The 14,351-nt window shown below is 45.9% G+C and overlaps 1 protein-coding gene across 6 annotated transcripts in view; it reads right to left on the reverse strand.

Annotated features, from left to right (window-relative positions):
• Window positions 1–14,351, reverse strand: part of C8H8orf48 (chromosome 8 C8orf48 homolog) — a 42,808-nt gene that overhangs the window by 12,756 nt on the left and 15,701 nt on the right. For all 6 annotated transcript variants that reach the window (XM_032790093.2, XM_075068776.1, XM_075068777.1 and 3 more), the window contains one exon: window positions 10,528–10,653. In XM_032790093.2, the coding sequence (XP_032645984.1) occupies window positions 10,528–10,653 (126 nt within the window). The remainder of the gene's footprint in view (window positions 1–10,527; window positions 10,654–14,351) is intronic.

The raw sequence follows: 14,351 nt of genomic DNA on the forward strand, positions 1-14,351 counted from the left end.
CTACATGGTTTTTGCTTTCCACATGGAAGTGCACTTAGAAAAAACAGTTTGAATGACATATAAGTGAAAATAAAATAAAAAGAAATGTATAGTTTTTCAGTGTTTGATGTATTTTGTACTTTTTATCATTCAAATCAGACTTTGATTTAATACTAGAAACTTGGCAAGCATTTTGTTGTTATTTTGTTCAACCTATTTCTGGTATTTTAAAAAGAGAAAAGTGGGTAAAGGAAAATTAACTGTGAAAAGCAGCACCAATGCTTGAATGATAAGTGCTGTTCAGAAGGATTTAACTCTGCGTATCAAGATCGATTTTCAAAATTGTCTAAATATGTAGACAGTTCAGATATGGATTAACAGGCTGCATGCCTAATAGGCAAAAAAGGAGTTCACAATATTTGTGTATACTGTATAATACAGAGTAGCTACAGGCTAGCTGGTAAATCAGGTTACTATTATTAAATACACCTCTACCTCGATATAACGCTGTCCTCAGGAGCCAAAAAATCTTACTGTGTTCTAGGTGAAACCATGTTATATCGAACTTGCTTTGATCTGCCGGAGTGTGCATCCGCCCCCGGAGCGCTGCTTTACCACGTTATATCCAAATTCGTGTTATATCGGGTCGCGTTATATCGGGGTAGAGGTGTATAAGTACTTGATCATTTGGAGCCACATCTGGCAAGGTGTGAATGCCTCCTGCCTGGTTAAGTTAAGACTGATGTCAACAGGAATTGAGGGCACTCAGCACCTTGCAGGATCAAGGTTTTCCAGATGAGACATTATAAAGGTATTTGTCTTTGCTTTATTGGCTCTCCATGGATAGTAAAGCTTTAATAGCACTTTTCTTAAGGGTGAGAGTTTATAGAGTCATAGATTCTAAGACCAAAAGGGACAACTGTGATCATCTAGTCTGAGCTCCAGTATAGCCATAGAGAACTTCCTTATTTCCCTTTACACCCCTGGGTTGTGCACTAGAAGTTTACCTCAGAGGTGGCTAGATTTCAGTGGCATGATACATATCTGTGAAGTGCTTTGGGATCTCTTTGGAGGAAAGGTGCCATATATTATTATTTTACCTGACAACAATAAAATTGCTGAGCAAACTCATAGGATATAGATTAAAAGAGAGGACAGGCTCTGTGTTCTTAACTAGGTCAATTGTGTGTAGCTATTGCAGGGAACTCAAATATATATATCCCTTGTGTTTCAGGGAACAAACTGGCTATGTCAGAAGGGGTAGGGTGAGTCTGGTCAAGAAGTAGATCCTTGAAATCATATTGCACAATCAAGAACGTTATGAGAGGGATGCCTCTCCCTTCCTCTGAGTGTCAGCTGTAAGCCAATGCAGTACAAAAATCTTACAATTCAAACCGAAGTAGCAGAGAATTCTTGCCGTCCTTCCCAACACAGGGGAGCAGTTTGCTGGGGGCTCATGCAGGAATTCCACTCCCCCTGCATATTGCAGAACTTTAACCCATGGTGCTGGAGGTTTCAGGGGAGAGGAGAGTGGGTCCAGGTATGCAGCCATTGGATTTTGTCTATGTGTGATCTATTGTCCAAACTCTCCCTTCTCCAGTGCAGTCTGCTGCCCTTCACAGCTTATGGGGGGGAGGGTTCCAACACCAAAAACCGCCTCTTGAATCCTTTTCTATGACAAGCCTGTTTACTTGGGCTTGGCATCAGAACCAGAATATCAGCCAGAGGCAACGTACCTGACTAGTTCACTCTGGTGTAACACTTGTCTGTTTCTATGTATTCCATAACGCTTTATGTATTTGTCATATCTAAGTACAACAGAATGGGTCAGCCTTAATTATTCTGCATTGTCTTGCTTTTCTTGAGAGCACAGGGGACAGGAAGCAGGGAAGAGCAGTTACAGCAAAGGCAAAGTCCAAAGGTCTGGGATCTCTTTCTGGCACTACTTTAGGTTTGTTGTGTGACCTTGGAAGGTCATTCAGTCTCTTTGGGCCTTAGTTCCTCTCTCTGTATAATGAGTGATAATACTCACCTGCCACTCAGGGATGTTGTGATGTTTAATTCATTAATGCATGTTATATGCTGAGAGGCCCTCAGATGAAAGAGGCTATCGACCAGGACAAGATGATCATGGTTTGCCTCTCATTCTTACAGCTCCTTAAAGCCTAGTTGGGTAGTGTGTTAAATGTCAATAGTTACTGCCTTTGGGCATGTGGAAACCTGTGCACACCACAGTGAAAAACTATATCTATGCAGCAGTCAGGAATATATGAGGCCAGGTTAAAAATAATCCTCAGATGCACAGAAATAGGTCTCTTTGCTCCCCTTTATGCATATACAAAAACACATATGCCCCACTGAAACAGAAGTTTACATGTACTCACTGCTTGTATCTATATGAGCCTTTTTTACTTTAAAATTTCCCTGTGTTGCTACCACTGGTGCAGCTCCATCCACACCAGTGACGGTGGAAGTACTAGTGTTGACGTGTATTTTAACCACCATGTCATCAACCCTGCTCACAACTGTTCTAGACAACCCAGCAGCTAAAATGGATATATTAGAGCTCTCACTGCTGCTTCATCTGATGCAGTGGTACCATATGGGAGAAATTTTAAGAGAAAAGGCTTAGCATAGACAAGCCCACAGAAGTGAAATAAGACTTCTAAATTAAGCACTTGTCTAAACCTTTTTATTAAATTCTCCCAGTTGAACTTTCAGAAATACAGACATCTGCTATCTAGGAATTGTTCCTTTTGGTGGTAAATTTTATAGTTAATGTTAGTCATTTTATATAGGTATATGACATCTTTTTTGTATAATTAGCATACAGTCACTTCTGAAGTGCATGTACTCAATAAAACAGGCTAAGAAGGTAGGAAGGAAAGAATAATAAAGAGAGAAGCTTTCTTGTTTTCTTAAAGCAAATATCCCGGTTTTATCTGGAACCTGAAAGAAGGAAAACTATAACTTAAAACATAAAAGGCTATTTCAGGATATTCCCATCGGCAGGTATGTGATTTATTAATATCTAACAATGTCACTGGTAAGATTTGGAAAAAATTTGCTGCACTACCTGAAGAGTAATATTTCAATTTGTATACTGATAGAATTCCACAAAGTTTACTGACGGGACATTAATTATACAGCAGTGTAGTATTAGATGAGCTCATCTTCAATTATGTATAAAAACAATTAAGAAGTAATCAAGATAGTCTCCAAGTAGATAAAATAATAAGAGGCTCTCAATGGCTACAGACTACAGCATTTATTAACTCCAAGAGGAATAGACATTTGTAGACCACAGCATTTGAAACTCTTTCTCTCCTCTCGTTTCCCTTCATTTTTTTTCCTTCATTGCACTGGTGATAAATATAATTATGGATGCAAAGGATTAAACCTGGCAATCCCTAACCCTGAGGGGAAAAAAATCAGAGGGGAAAGATTTCCTTAATGCTATATCATTGTTTATCATTCCTTAAATGAGCACAATTTAGTGGGCCCCGGAGTATAAAGATCTTTCTAAATGAGAAAATTATATGATTCTGACATATTTTAAAAAACAGTGGTCTTAGAGATTCCCCAGATAAATCCTCAGTGCCTCTTCCCTACTGACGACACATGATCCATAAAACTGTGTCTGTATTTGTACTGTCTTTCACAAGGTAGATACACCCTGTCACACATCCTTCCCCTCAGGATAGGACCCAGCGGGGCCCCTCCCTCTCCATCCTCTCCTCCCACCAGGGAGGAGAATTGTTCATTAGCATGAGCCCTGCCTGGATGATGCAGAACACTGAACTCATAGGGTTGGAGGGAGAGGTACCACCGCATAAACTGGACATTTGTGTCCTATATGGTACTGATCCACCCGAGGGGTGCATGGTCAGTAACGAGGTGAAAGGGGCTCCCTATCAGATAATACCTCAGGGCCTTGAATACCCACTTCACTGCCAAGGCCTTCTTCTCAATCATTGAATATTTAGTCTCCCAGGGGAACAATCTCTGGCTTAGGCAGAGCATGGGATGTTCCTCCCCATCCAGCTCCTGTGACTGTACTGCCCCAACTCTGACTTCTGAGGTGTCCATCTGGAGGATGAAGGGTTTTGAAAAGTCCAGATGAAACAGGAATGGTTCCCGCATACCAGTTGTGTGGCTGCAGCAGTCAACCCATCAACCATTGGAATGTGGCTGTGGCCCCATGCAGTCCGAACAGCATGCTGACAAATTGGTATAAGCTGAAATGATGTAGGGAAGACCATCTTCTTTCACAATGTCGGGGTCAGAGGGCGAGTATATCCCTTGGTCAAGCCTAGGGTCGATAAAAAATTTGCACTTCACAGCCATTCCAGCAGCTCATCTATCTATGGCATCAGATAGACACTGAAACATGAGATGGCATTGACCCTTCTGAAGTCTATGCAGAACTTCACTGTCCCATTGGGCTTTCACTCCAGGACTCTTCCATGACTCCCAGGGCAAGCATCACCTCAAGCTCCTTCCAGACCACTTACCACAACTTTTGGGAAGCAGACGGTGATGATCTCACACCTTCTGCCCTGCACTGGTGGCTATATGGTGGCTGGTTACATCCGTCTGCCTGGGGTGGGTGACAACACGATGACGAAGGCCTGGGCCAGCTGTTGTAATTGTAGCTGATGCTCTGGTCAAGGTCTTTCCCAATAAAGCAGCCCCAGCTTGGGTTTGGGAGGGTAAAGGGTGAGCAGCAGGCCTTCTCAGGCCTTCCACACTTTCAGGAGCTTAACATGATATATCCCTCCGTCATCTCAGTTGCCAGATCTCTTAATCCACTGGTCCCACTCTCTGAACCACTTCAAACAGTCTCTGCCACTTGGCAAGTAACTTGGTTCTGACAATGGCAATAAGAGTAGGACCCTGTTCCTGGACTCAAAGGTTGATCCCCCGATTGTACTTAACTTCTTGGGTTCATTGTGCCTGAAGTAAATTCTCCTGTGTGAACCCTGGAGACATTCCCGAATCTATAAGATATAGGGGACCGACCTCATGACCCTGGACTTCTCCCAGGTCTCTCAGAGCAGGTCCAAGATCCCCCTGGGTTGTCTCCCATAAAGGAGGTCAAATGAGGAGAATCCCGTAGAGGCTTGGGGGACCTCACGCACCGCAAATAATAGCACGGGCAGCAGCTTGTCCCACTGCTGCGGGTCGTCGTCCACAAACTTCTTGAGCATGGCCTTCAAGTTCCGTTGAACCTCTCTACCAGGCCATTGGCTTGTGGGTGGCACACCGTTTTGAGGGCTCAGATGTTTGATAGGCGGCACAATTCTGCTATCATTTTAGACAACACATTTGTTTCCCTCTCTGTTAGTATCTCCCAGGGTACCCAAATACTGGCAAAGATCTTGAGGAGCTCAGTGGCTATGGTGGGGGCTGTGGTCACACGTAGTGGGACAGCCTCGGGGTACCAGGTTGCGTAGTCCACAACTACAAGTATGTAACAGAACTCTGACCTGCTCTTCTCCAAGGATCCCACCAAGTCCATGCCAATTCTCTCAAGGGCATTGCGACTGGAAGTGGGATCAGGGGTGCCCCCAGTATCCCCCTCAGGCCGGCTTGCTGACATAACGGGCACGAGGCACAAAAATCTTGCACCTCTTGTGCATGCTGGGTCAGAATTGAAGCGCCATTGTGACACGGGGCCAGAAAGGGTTAAGCAATTTGCACACTAATTGACCCAGATTCAACCTTTAGAGATATATTGATAGATAATGTTTGTGGTTTTGTGTGTTTATACATATATTGTTAGAATGTAATCAAACAGTTCCTGTCTATTGCTGTATTCTCTTAATTCAGAGATCAAAAGAAGATGTTAACATTTAAATGAACTGTAAATATAGTGATATTACTGTCTTGATTTCTCTTTGAAATATATAGCAAATCACCTGCAAATGGCGGAGATAGGCAATTGCCTTATGTTAATCCATGTAGCTAATTATCAGTGATGCTTAGGAAATAGAGGGTTACTTCAAAAGCCTATTGTTCACCCAAAGACTGCATGGGTCAAGATGATGCCCAGAAAATGTATAAAGGGCTTCTGGGACCTGATCCTTTCATCTCAGATCTGCTTAAGCTTCATTCACGGGAAGTTTGAGTTGTTAAGACTAAGGTCTCCAGTCCCGTCTGGACCGCTTTGATATTGAATATTTGGACACTGAACTATAACCTGATAAACTAATTCTAAAAAGGACTCTTAGCAATTCTAAAGCTCACCATATCTATTATGAAAATAACCTAAGTACTGTATTAATTTCTGTATGTATAATGATCTTTTAACCAATACTCTCTCTCTCTCTCTTCTTTTTTTTTTAAGACATTTTAGTTTAGTTAATAAAAATTGGCTGTAAGTGTATATTTGGGTAAGATCTGAAATATTTATTAACCTGGGATGTAATGTGTCCAATCCTTTGGGATTGGTAGAACTTTTTGTATGATGAACAAGATTTTCAATAATCCTCATCGTATTAGACTTGACTGTCTGAGTGGAAGCCCAAGGCTGGGTTGCTTTAAGGAAACTGTGTTTTGGCTTCTGTGCCACCAGTAAGCTACTGTAGAAGCTCTTTTGTTGCTGTTTTGGTAAATCCACATATTAGAATAACCACCAGTTTTGGGGATTGTCGGTCCCATTCTTTACAGTTTGCCCTAACTGAGCAATCTCAGTGTGGCTTCCTTGGAACCCAAGTCACAGCCACCCTTTGCAAGGTTTTTTCTCACCCTGCATGCCCACCCCAGGGCACTGAATGAGCCAGCCGTAGCAGGACTTGTCGGAATCTCCAGAGGACCAGCAATTATCAGAGGTCCTCTTGTGCTTGAGGATCCTTGATCAGCCAGTAAAGGTGGTTGTTATGGACCTCAAAATGTGTCCCCTTGGGTAGTCGTTGGTGTATGACCCCTCCTCTTCGGGCTCTGTGACTTGTTTCAAGGCCTTAGGGTCAGGTCTTCCCTCCGCTCCCTTAGGAAGTTCCCAACAACTTCCAGGCATTCCTGTCCAGCTTCATCCAATGTCTTGGTTTTGGTGGGGCGTTATACTGGTGTTTGTGGCCAGTTTGGGGGACCTTCATCTGGGTCCTCAGGTCCCTCAGGGCCCAGAAGTCCCCTCTTTGCTGGCCCAGGGCTCCCTTCCTCTAGATTTGGTTTTCCCACTCACACAGGACTTCTCTGAACCTTCCTAGTCATGTCCCAGAATCACTGGACACACCAGTGCTGGGGCTAAGCCGACCCAGCATACTTCACCGAGGCACTTTGCCTCAAGGCACATCCTGGTGGTCAGGCACGGTCGTACATCCCTGTGGATGCACTGCAGGTGGACAAGAGCCCCCAGCGGGTCTGGGGACTTTGCCAGGTTAGCCCAGACCAGTATCTGACTGCACCCTGAATGGATGACAGCCATCACCGGGGTGCTATTCACCCATGCCTGGCCAACAGCAATAACACTGGAAGTGCCCCTCTTAACCACACTCATAGCATCGGCTTTTGGGTATTCCCATGCACGGGTCAGGTCTCAGTACCCCAAGTCCATCTGATGGGACTCTTTCTCACAGAAGGGTGGATGTGTGGTTCGGCTCCCACCATGAGTTGGTTGGCAGCAGCCCAGGGTTGTTCTGGGGCCTCTCCATTTTGGGCCTATGCTTCCCTCTATTGGCGGTCTGGCCCCTGCCCCCCGGGGTTTCCTGGTTTAGGGTTCTGCTGTTTGGGGCCCTTCAATGGTCAAATAGTCCTCCACTAAGGATACCACCTCTGCAAGGTTTGCCAGGTGGTGACATTGCACCCACTCTTTTCTCCCAGTGGGGATGATCTGGGTGAATTGCTCCAAGGCTACCACCTCCATCACTTGGGCCCTAGTCAACTTCTCTGGGTTAGTCATCTCCAGCAATAGTCTTGACAGCACTGAAACATCGCCTGAAGTCAGGCTCCGAGGGAGGGTAGCATTCCTGGCAGACCAGCTGTCGGTAGGTGTTTGCGCTAATGGTGGTGTGGCCCAGGATGATTGCTTTCATTTTCAGGTTATCCAGTACCTCATGAGAATCCAAGTTACGGAAGGCACACTTTGCTAGGCTAGTCAAATATGGAGCCACCAGGGCTTCCCAGTGCTCTGCAGCCATTGGGTGGCAGTGCAGACCAGCTCAAAAGTGACGAGGAATGCCTCTGGATCATCACTGGGCCCATCTGGCTGAGTTGCACTGGTACCCTGCCAAGAAGTCCCCTGCCTCTGGTCCGGCCAGGGCAAGTCTAGGTGGCCTGGTCAGTTGCAGCAGCGTCACCATCTGTTGAACCACACACTCCTTCCGGGCCTGGTGTTGGGTGGCCAGCTCCCGGACCAACTGCTGTTGCTGCTCCTGATGCTGGACCATCCAGATCTGTTGCTGGGTGGCTACCTACTGGGCCTGCTGTTGTTGTTGGTGGGCCACTTGCTGCTGCTGGCTCTCCAGCATCCACTTCAGGAGCTTCTCTGTCTCCATATCAGCCATAAGGGTCATCTGTTCCTTCTTATCTGAACCTTTTAGCAGGTCCCTATCATTGCCTGCACTCTACACTAAGTGTCATAGGGTAGATACACCCCATCAAACTGTCATATATGGCATTCCTGAGCTCTTTAATAGAACAGTCAGAGCTACAGACTCGGAGTCAGGAATTCTGACTCACAACTGTGTGGCTACTGGTCACATGCTTAAGTGTGATTTTAAAAAGGGTTTGGGCTTGTGGCCCCTTCCCCTCCCTGCTTGTTTTATATTTGGGGGGAAAAGGTTCTTTATGGTGAAGAGGGATTAAAAGGGGTTGGGGACCCAGACACCATAGGACTTCACTTGGCTGAGATCTGCTTGCTGGATCAAGGACTTAGGGATGACCCAAAGAATTTTGAGTTCGTTCACTCAAGAAAATCCACTTTTATTTCAATTGTTGTTGGCAAAGTTCTTGTTTCATAATTTTTTTTTAACTAAATAATAGTGGCTCTGACCAGTGTTCCCTCTAATTTTTCCCACCCATGTGCAGAACGGATTTTATTATGTGCAGCAATATGGAGGTGATGTGTGACATATCACCTCCATATCAGTGCACATAACAAAATTCATGTGGTGGGGTGGGGGACGAGGGGTTCAGAGTGTGGGATGGGGCTCAGGGCTGGGGCAGAGGTTTGGGGTGCAGGTGTGTGAGGGCTCTGACTGGGAGTGCGGGCTCTGGGGTGGGGCTGGAAATGAGGGGCTCGGGGCTGGGGCAGAGGGTTGGGTGTAGGGGGTGAGGGCTCTGGCTTGGGGCCGGGGATGACGGCTCTGGCTTGGGGTGCAGGACAGTGAGCACTCCTCCCAACCCTCTCTCCCAGCAGCAGCAGCCCCTGGGCTGGAGAAGAGAGGCGCCTCTACCCGGCGTGGCAGCTCTGGGTCTGAGGCTGCAGGATAGGTGCCCTTCCTCTGGTCCCCGCAGGTCCGTCCGGGGCTAGGTTCAGGGAGCGGTGCCCTGGCCGCTTCCGGTCTGGGCCAGGGCTGGCTTTGTGGAGGGGCACCCCGCGAGAGGTCCAGGCTGGGCTGCTCAGGTTTGGGCCAGGCCACCTCGGCCATGGCTAGGTCCAGGCTGGGCCGCTGTGGCTGGGTCTGGGCTGGGTTGCTGCATCTGGGTCCAGACCACGCTGCCCTGACTGGATCCAGGCCAAGCCACCCTGGTTCGCGCCACGCTGCCCCAGCTGTGGCTGGGTCAGGGCCATGCCGCCCCAGCCAGGTTCAGCCCGGGGCACGGGCCCCCCTGCTGCAGAAGGTCCGGGATTTGACATAATTGGGGCCAGGGGCTGCTCCGACTGGGGCAGGTTGGGGGGCCAGTCTAGGCTGGGGCCAAGGGAGGGGCGCCCTTCCCCTGGCAGGTCCCCAGGCGGTTTACCTGAGAGCCTGCATGGTGCTTAACAGGGAACTTAGGTTCTGACCTCCTTAGAAAAATTTGAGAGGGACTTAAACGCCTTCCCCTGAAGACAGCACTCTTGTAGGCATGCCAAGCGCATGCGAATAGTATTCCTCACTCTATTTACATAATACCACATTGTCTTGGTTAAAGCTGCTATGTTGTCACAGATTAGGAGCAGCTAATGTTATAGCCAACAGAACCACTGTGGGGGTGGAGGTAAATGTACATTTCATTAAACAAAATGTAATTGAAACAAATTAAAAAAACAAAAAACAAAAAACAAGAAATTCCAACCAGCTCTGTAGCTGGTTAAAAAAATGCATCAGAATTTTGACGTTTTTTTATTTTAATTAAATTGAAATTTTGGCAAATCTAAATTTTAAAAAAAACTTCACGTAACTCTAGTGACTAATGTGCCTGTGGGGTCTCCGATATCACTATTTCACAGATAACAAATTTATACAAGATGCAGAAGGCAAAGAGGTGTCTCTAAAACAAACTTAGAGGAGGAATGAAAGAAAGAGTGTTTTTTTCATTTATTGGACAGACCTGAAAATATACACACTAAAATACAAAAAATTCAGATTTAAAAAGCAATGATTTTAATACAGATTTTGAACTCACCTGTGTGTGTTTTGATGATAGATTTGCCTTGCTTAAGGTTATCTTCTTTATTTTTGAGACAGCTGATCCATTTTCCAGTCAACTCTTTTTTTATCATTTCAGAGTCTGACAACAAAGCCTGATCACCTATAACAATAAGTATCAGAGGGGTAGCCATGTTAGTCTGGATCTCTAAAAAAGCAACAAAGAGTCTTGTGGCACCTTATAGACTAACAGAAGTATTGGAGCATACACTTTCATGGGTGAATAGTCACTTTGTCAGATGCATATAGTGGAAATTTCCAGAGGCAGGTATAAATATGCAGGCAAGAAGACTGAAGCGTTCTCCTATGATAAATGGACACAAGTCGGATATTAGGAATGGCAATATACAAAAACCTGTAGAAGAATACTTCAATCTCCCTGGACAAACAATAGCAGATTTAAAGGTAGCCATCCTGCAGCAAGAAAACTTCAGGAACAGACTTCAAAGAGAAACTGCTAAGCTTCAGTTCACTTGCAAATTTGACACCATCAACTCAGGATTAAACAAAGACTGTGAATGGCTAGCCAACTACAAAAGCAGTTTCTCCTCCCTTGGTGTTCACACCTAAACTGCTAGAAGAGGGCCTCATCCTCCCTGATTGAACTAACCTCATTATCTCTGGACTGATTCTTGCCTGCATATTTATACCTGCCTCTGGAAATTTCCACTACGTGCATCTGACAAAGTGGGTACTCACTCACGAAAGTTTATGCTCCAATACGTCTGTTAGTCTACAAGGTGCCACAGGACTGTTTGTCACTACAAAAATAAGTTAGCTTAGACAATGCATTGCTGCAAGAAGAGAAGTGAGACAAAGTAAAACCAAATGGAGAAGTCAAAGAATTCTCTGCCTGGATGTTACTGAGTTTCGCTCTGTGAAATGGAACACTACCTAAATGTAAGGAAAGAAACTCAAAGCCATAGGAACAAACGAAGGAAATCTGTGGATTTTCACCTTCAAAAATTACCCAATTTCTATTACAGAGTATTAAGAACCTCATAGATTGTTCTTCTCTAAATACACCAGAAAAATCTGGTACAGGATATACAAAGCAAAACTTTCAGAGACTGAAACTTAGGGCCAAACCTGCAGACTGCTGAGCAGCTTCTGCAACTTACTGAGTTCCCTTAAATACCACTGTTTTCAATGGGACTTGATGGTGACTTCAATGGAGTTATACCACTTAAGAATCTGACTCAGCAGGCCCTCCCCTGGCTACATGGAAAGCTCTGCTAACTAACCCTGCTCTAAAGTATTGTCTGCACTACTGTAGCTCCTCGCTTAACGTTGTAGTTATGTTCCTGAAAAATGCGACTTTAAGTGAAATGATGTTAAGCAAATCCAATTTCCCCATAAGAATTAATGTAAATAGGGGGGCTAGGTTCCAGGGAAATTTTTTTCACCAGACAAAAAACTATATTATATATATATTATGATACACCACAGCCAGACAGCAGCAGGAGAATGATAGATAGGAGATATGTAACCCCAGGCTGATGGAAGAGGGAAGAGAGGCTGCTATAGATTGATTAGAGCACCTGAAACCAATTAAGCCCAAAAACATATACTGGCACTAGAAAACTTTCAGAGAAGGGCAACTAAAATAATTAGAGGTCTGGAACGGGTCCCATATGAGGAGAGATTAAAGAGGCTAGCCTTTTCAACTTGCAAAAGAAGAGACTTAGGAGGGATATGATAGAGGTGTATAAAATTATGAGTGATGTGGATAAAGTAAATAAGGAAAAGTTAATTACTTATTCCCATAATACAAAAACTAGGGGCCACCAAATGAAATTAACGGGCAGCAGGTTTAAAACAAATAAACACACAGCGCACAGTCAACTTGTGGAAATCCTTGCCTGAGGAGGTTGTGAAGGCTAAGACTATAACAGTGTTTAAAAGAAAACTGGACAAATTCATGGAGGTTAAGTCCATTAATGGCTATTAGCCAGGATGGGTAAGGAATGGTGTCCCTAGCCTCTGTTTGTCAGAGAGTGGGGATGGATGGCAGGAGAGAGATCACTTGATCATTACCTCTTATGTTCACTCCTTCTGGGGCACTTGGCATTGGCCACTGTGGGTAGACAGTACTGGGCTAGAGGACCATTGATCTGACCCAGTACATCCATTCTTATGTTCTTATGTAATTAGAGTACCTGAAGCCAGTCATCTGATAAAAAAATCCTGCTTCAATCAGACAGCTGGATTTGTTGAAGCAGAGTGGTTTGGTGTTGGAGCAGAGAGCGGTTTGGAGGAAAGCACTTTGAAGGAGTTGAAGCAGAGTGATTTGGTGTTGGAGTGGAGAGCAGTTTGGAAGAAAGCAGTTTGGAGAAGTGCTGTGGTGGGCCAGAGGACCAAGACCGTAGGTAAAGGGAAAACCAGCTTGTGCAGAGCAGAGAGGCTCTACAGATACAAGGGGTTGGGAGAAAGTTGGCCCAAGCGGAGAGAGGGCAGGAAGCCCCACAAGCTGAAGGGCCAGAGAGGGGAAGGAATCGCTAGTTCAAGTGCTTCACCGCTATCCCTAGGGCCCCTGGGCTGGGACCCGGAGTAGAGGGTGGGCCCAGGTCCCTCCCTCTCCACTCCCCTTTTCTGGGACACTAGTGGGATAGCTGAGACCCCAGTTCAGGGGCAAGAAACGGTGCCCTGAACCCCCACAAGAGGAGAAAGCACGGGACCCATCATCAGAGTGCCGGCAATTTGTCACAATATATATACACACACAAAATATAAGTTTTAAACAAACAATTTAAGACTGTACACAGCAATGATGACTGTGAAGCTTGGTTGAGGTGGTGAAGTTAGAGGGTGGAAGAAGGTAGGATATTTCCCAGGGAATGCCTTACTGCTAAATGATAAACTAGCATTCGGCTGAGCCCTCAAGGGTTAACACATTGTTGTTAATGTAGCCTCTCACTCTACAAAGCAGTATGAATGGAGGGAGGGGAGACAGCATGGCAAACAGAGACAAAGACACACCCCCTGTTTGGGGGAGAGAGAGAGAGAGATGCACATTGCCCCTTTAAGTACGTTGACACCACTCTAAGTACATTGACTTTAAAAAGATCACGAATTTGAGACAGCAGCTTCAGCCAGCAAGCTCCCTCCCTCCTGAGCCCCGTTGTGTCTGTCCCCACCCCCATGGAGATAAGGTACTTGAGATAGGGGTACAGGAGTGGGGGGGGACACCCTGACATTAGCCTCCCTCTTCCCTCCTCCCCTGCACAGCAAGCAGGAGGCTCTCGGGAGCAGCTCAAGGAAGAGGGCAGCAGCAGCACATAGCAGTGGGAGGAGGGACAGCTGAACTGCCAGCAATTGGTAGCCTGCTGGGCGGCTGCTGCACAGGGAACTTAGGGGAATGGGAAGCGGATGGGGGGGCTGCAGGTCCACCCTGGTTCCAAGCCCCCACCAGCCAGCTCCAATGGGCTGCTCTTCCTGCAAGCAGTGGACAAAGCAGGCAGCTGCCAAACAACGTTAGAAGGGAGCATTGCACAACTTTAAACGAGCACATTCCCTAACTGATCAGCAACGTAACAATGAAACAACGTTAACTGGGACGACTTTGAGTAGAGGAGTTACTGTACAGACTTACACTGGAAAATCCACACCCCTACGCAACACAGTTACACCGACTTAATCCCTGGTGAGGACAGTCCTATGTCAGAGGGAGAGCTTCTCCCATCAACACAGCTATTGCCTCTTGGGGAGGTGGATTAACTGTGCTGATGGGAGAGCTCTCTCCCGTCAGTGCAGTGTTTTCATTAAAGCGCTACAATGGCGCAGCTGTGCCAATGCAGCATT

The sequence above is a fragment of the Chelonoidis abingdonii genome, chromosome 8 (assembly GCF_003597395.2).
Source record: "Chelonoidis abingdonii isolate Lonesome George chromosome 8, CheloAbing_2.0, whole genome shotgun sequence".
Classification (NCBI taxonomy): domain Eukaryota; kingdom Metazoa; phylum Chordata; order Testudines; family Testudinidae; genus Chelonoidis; species Chelonoidis abingdonii.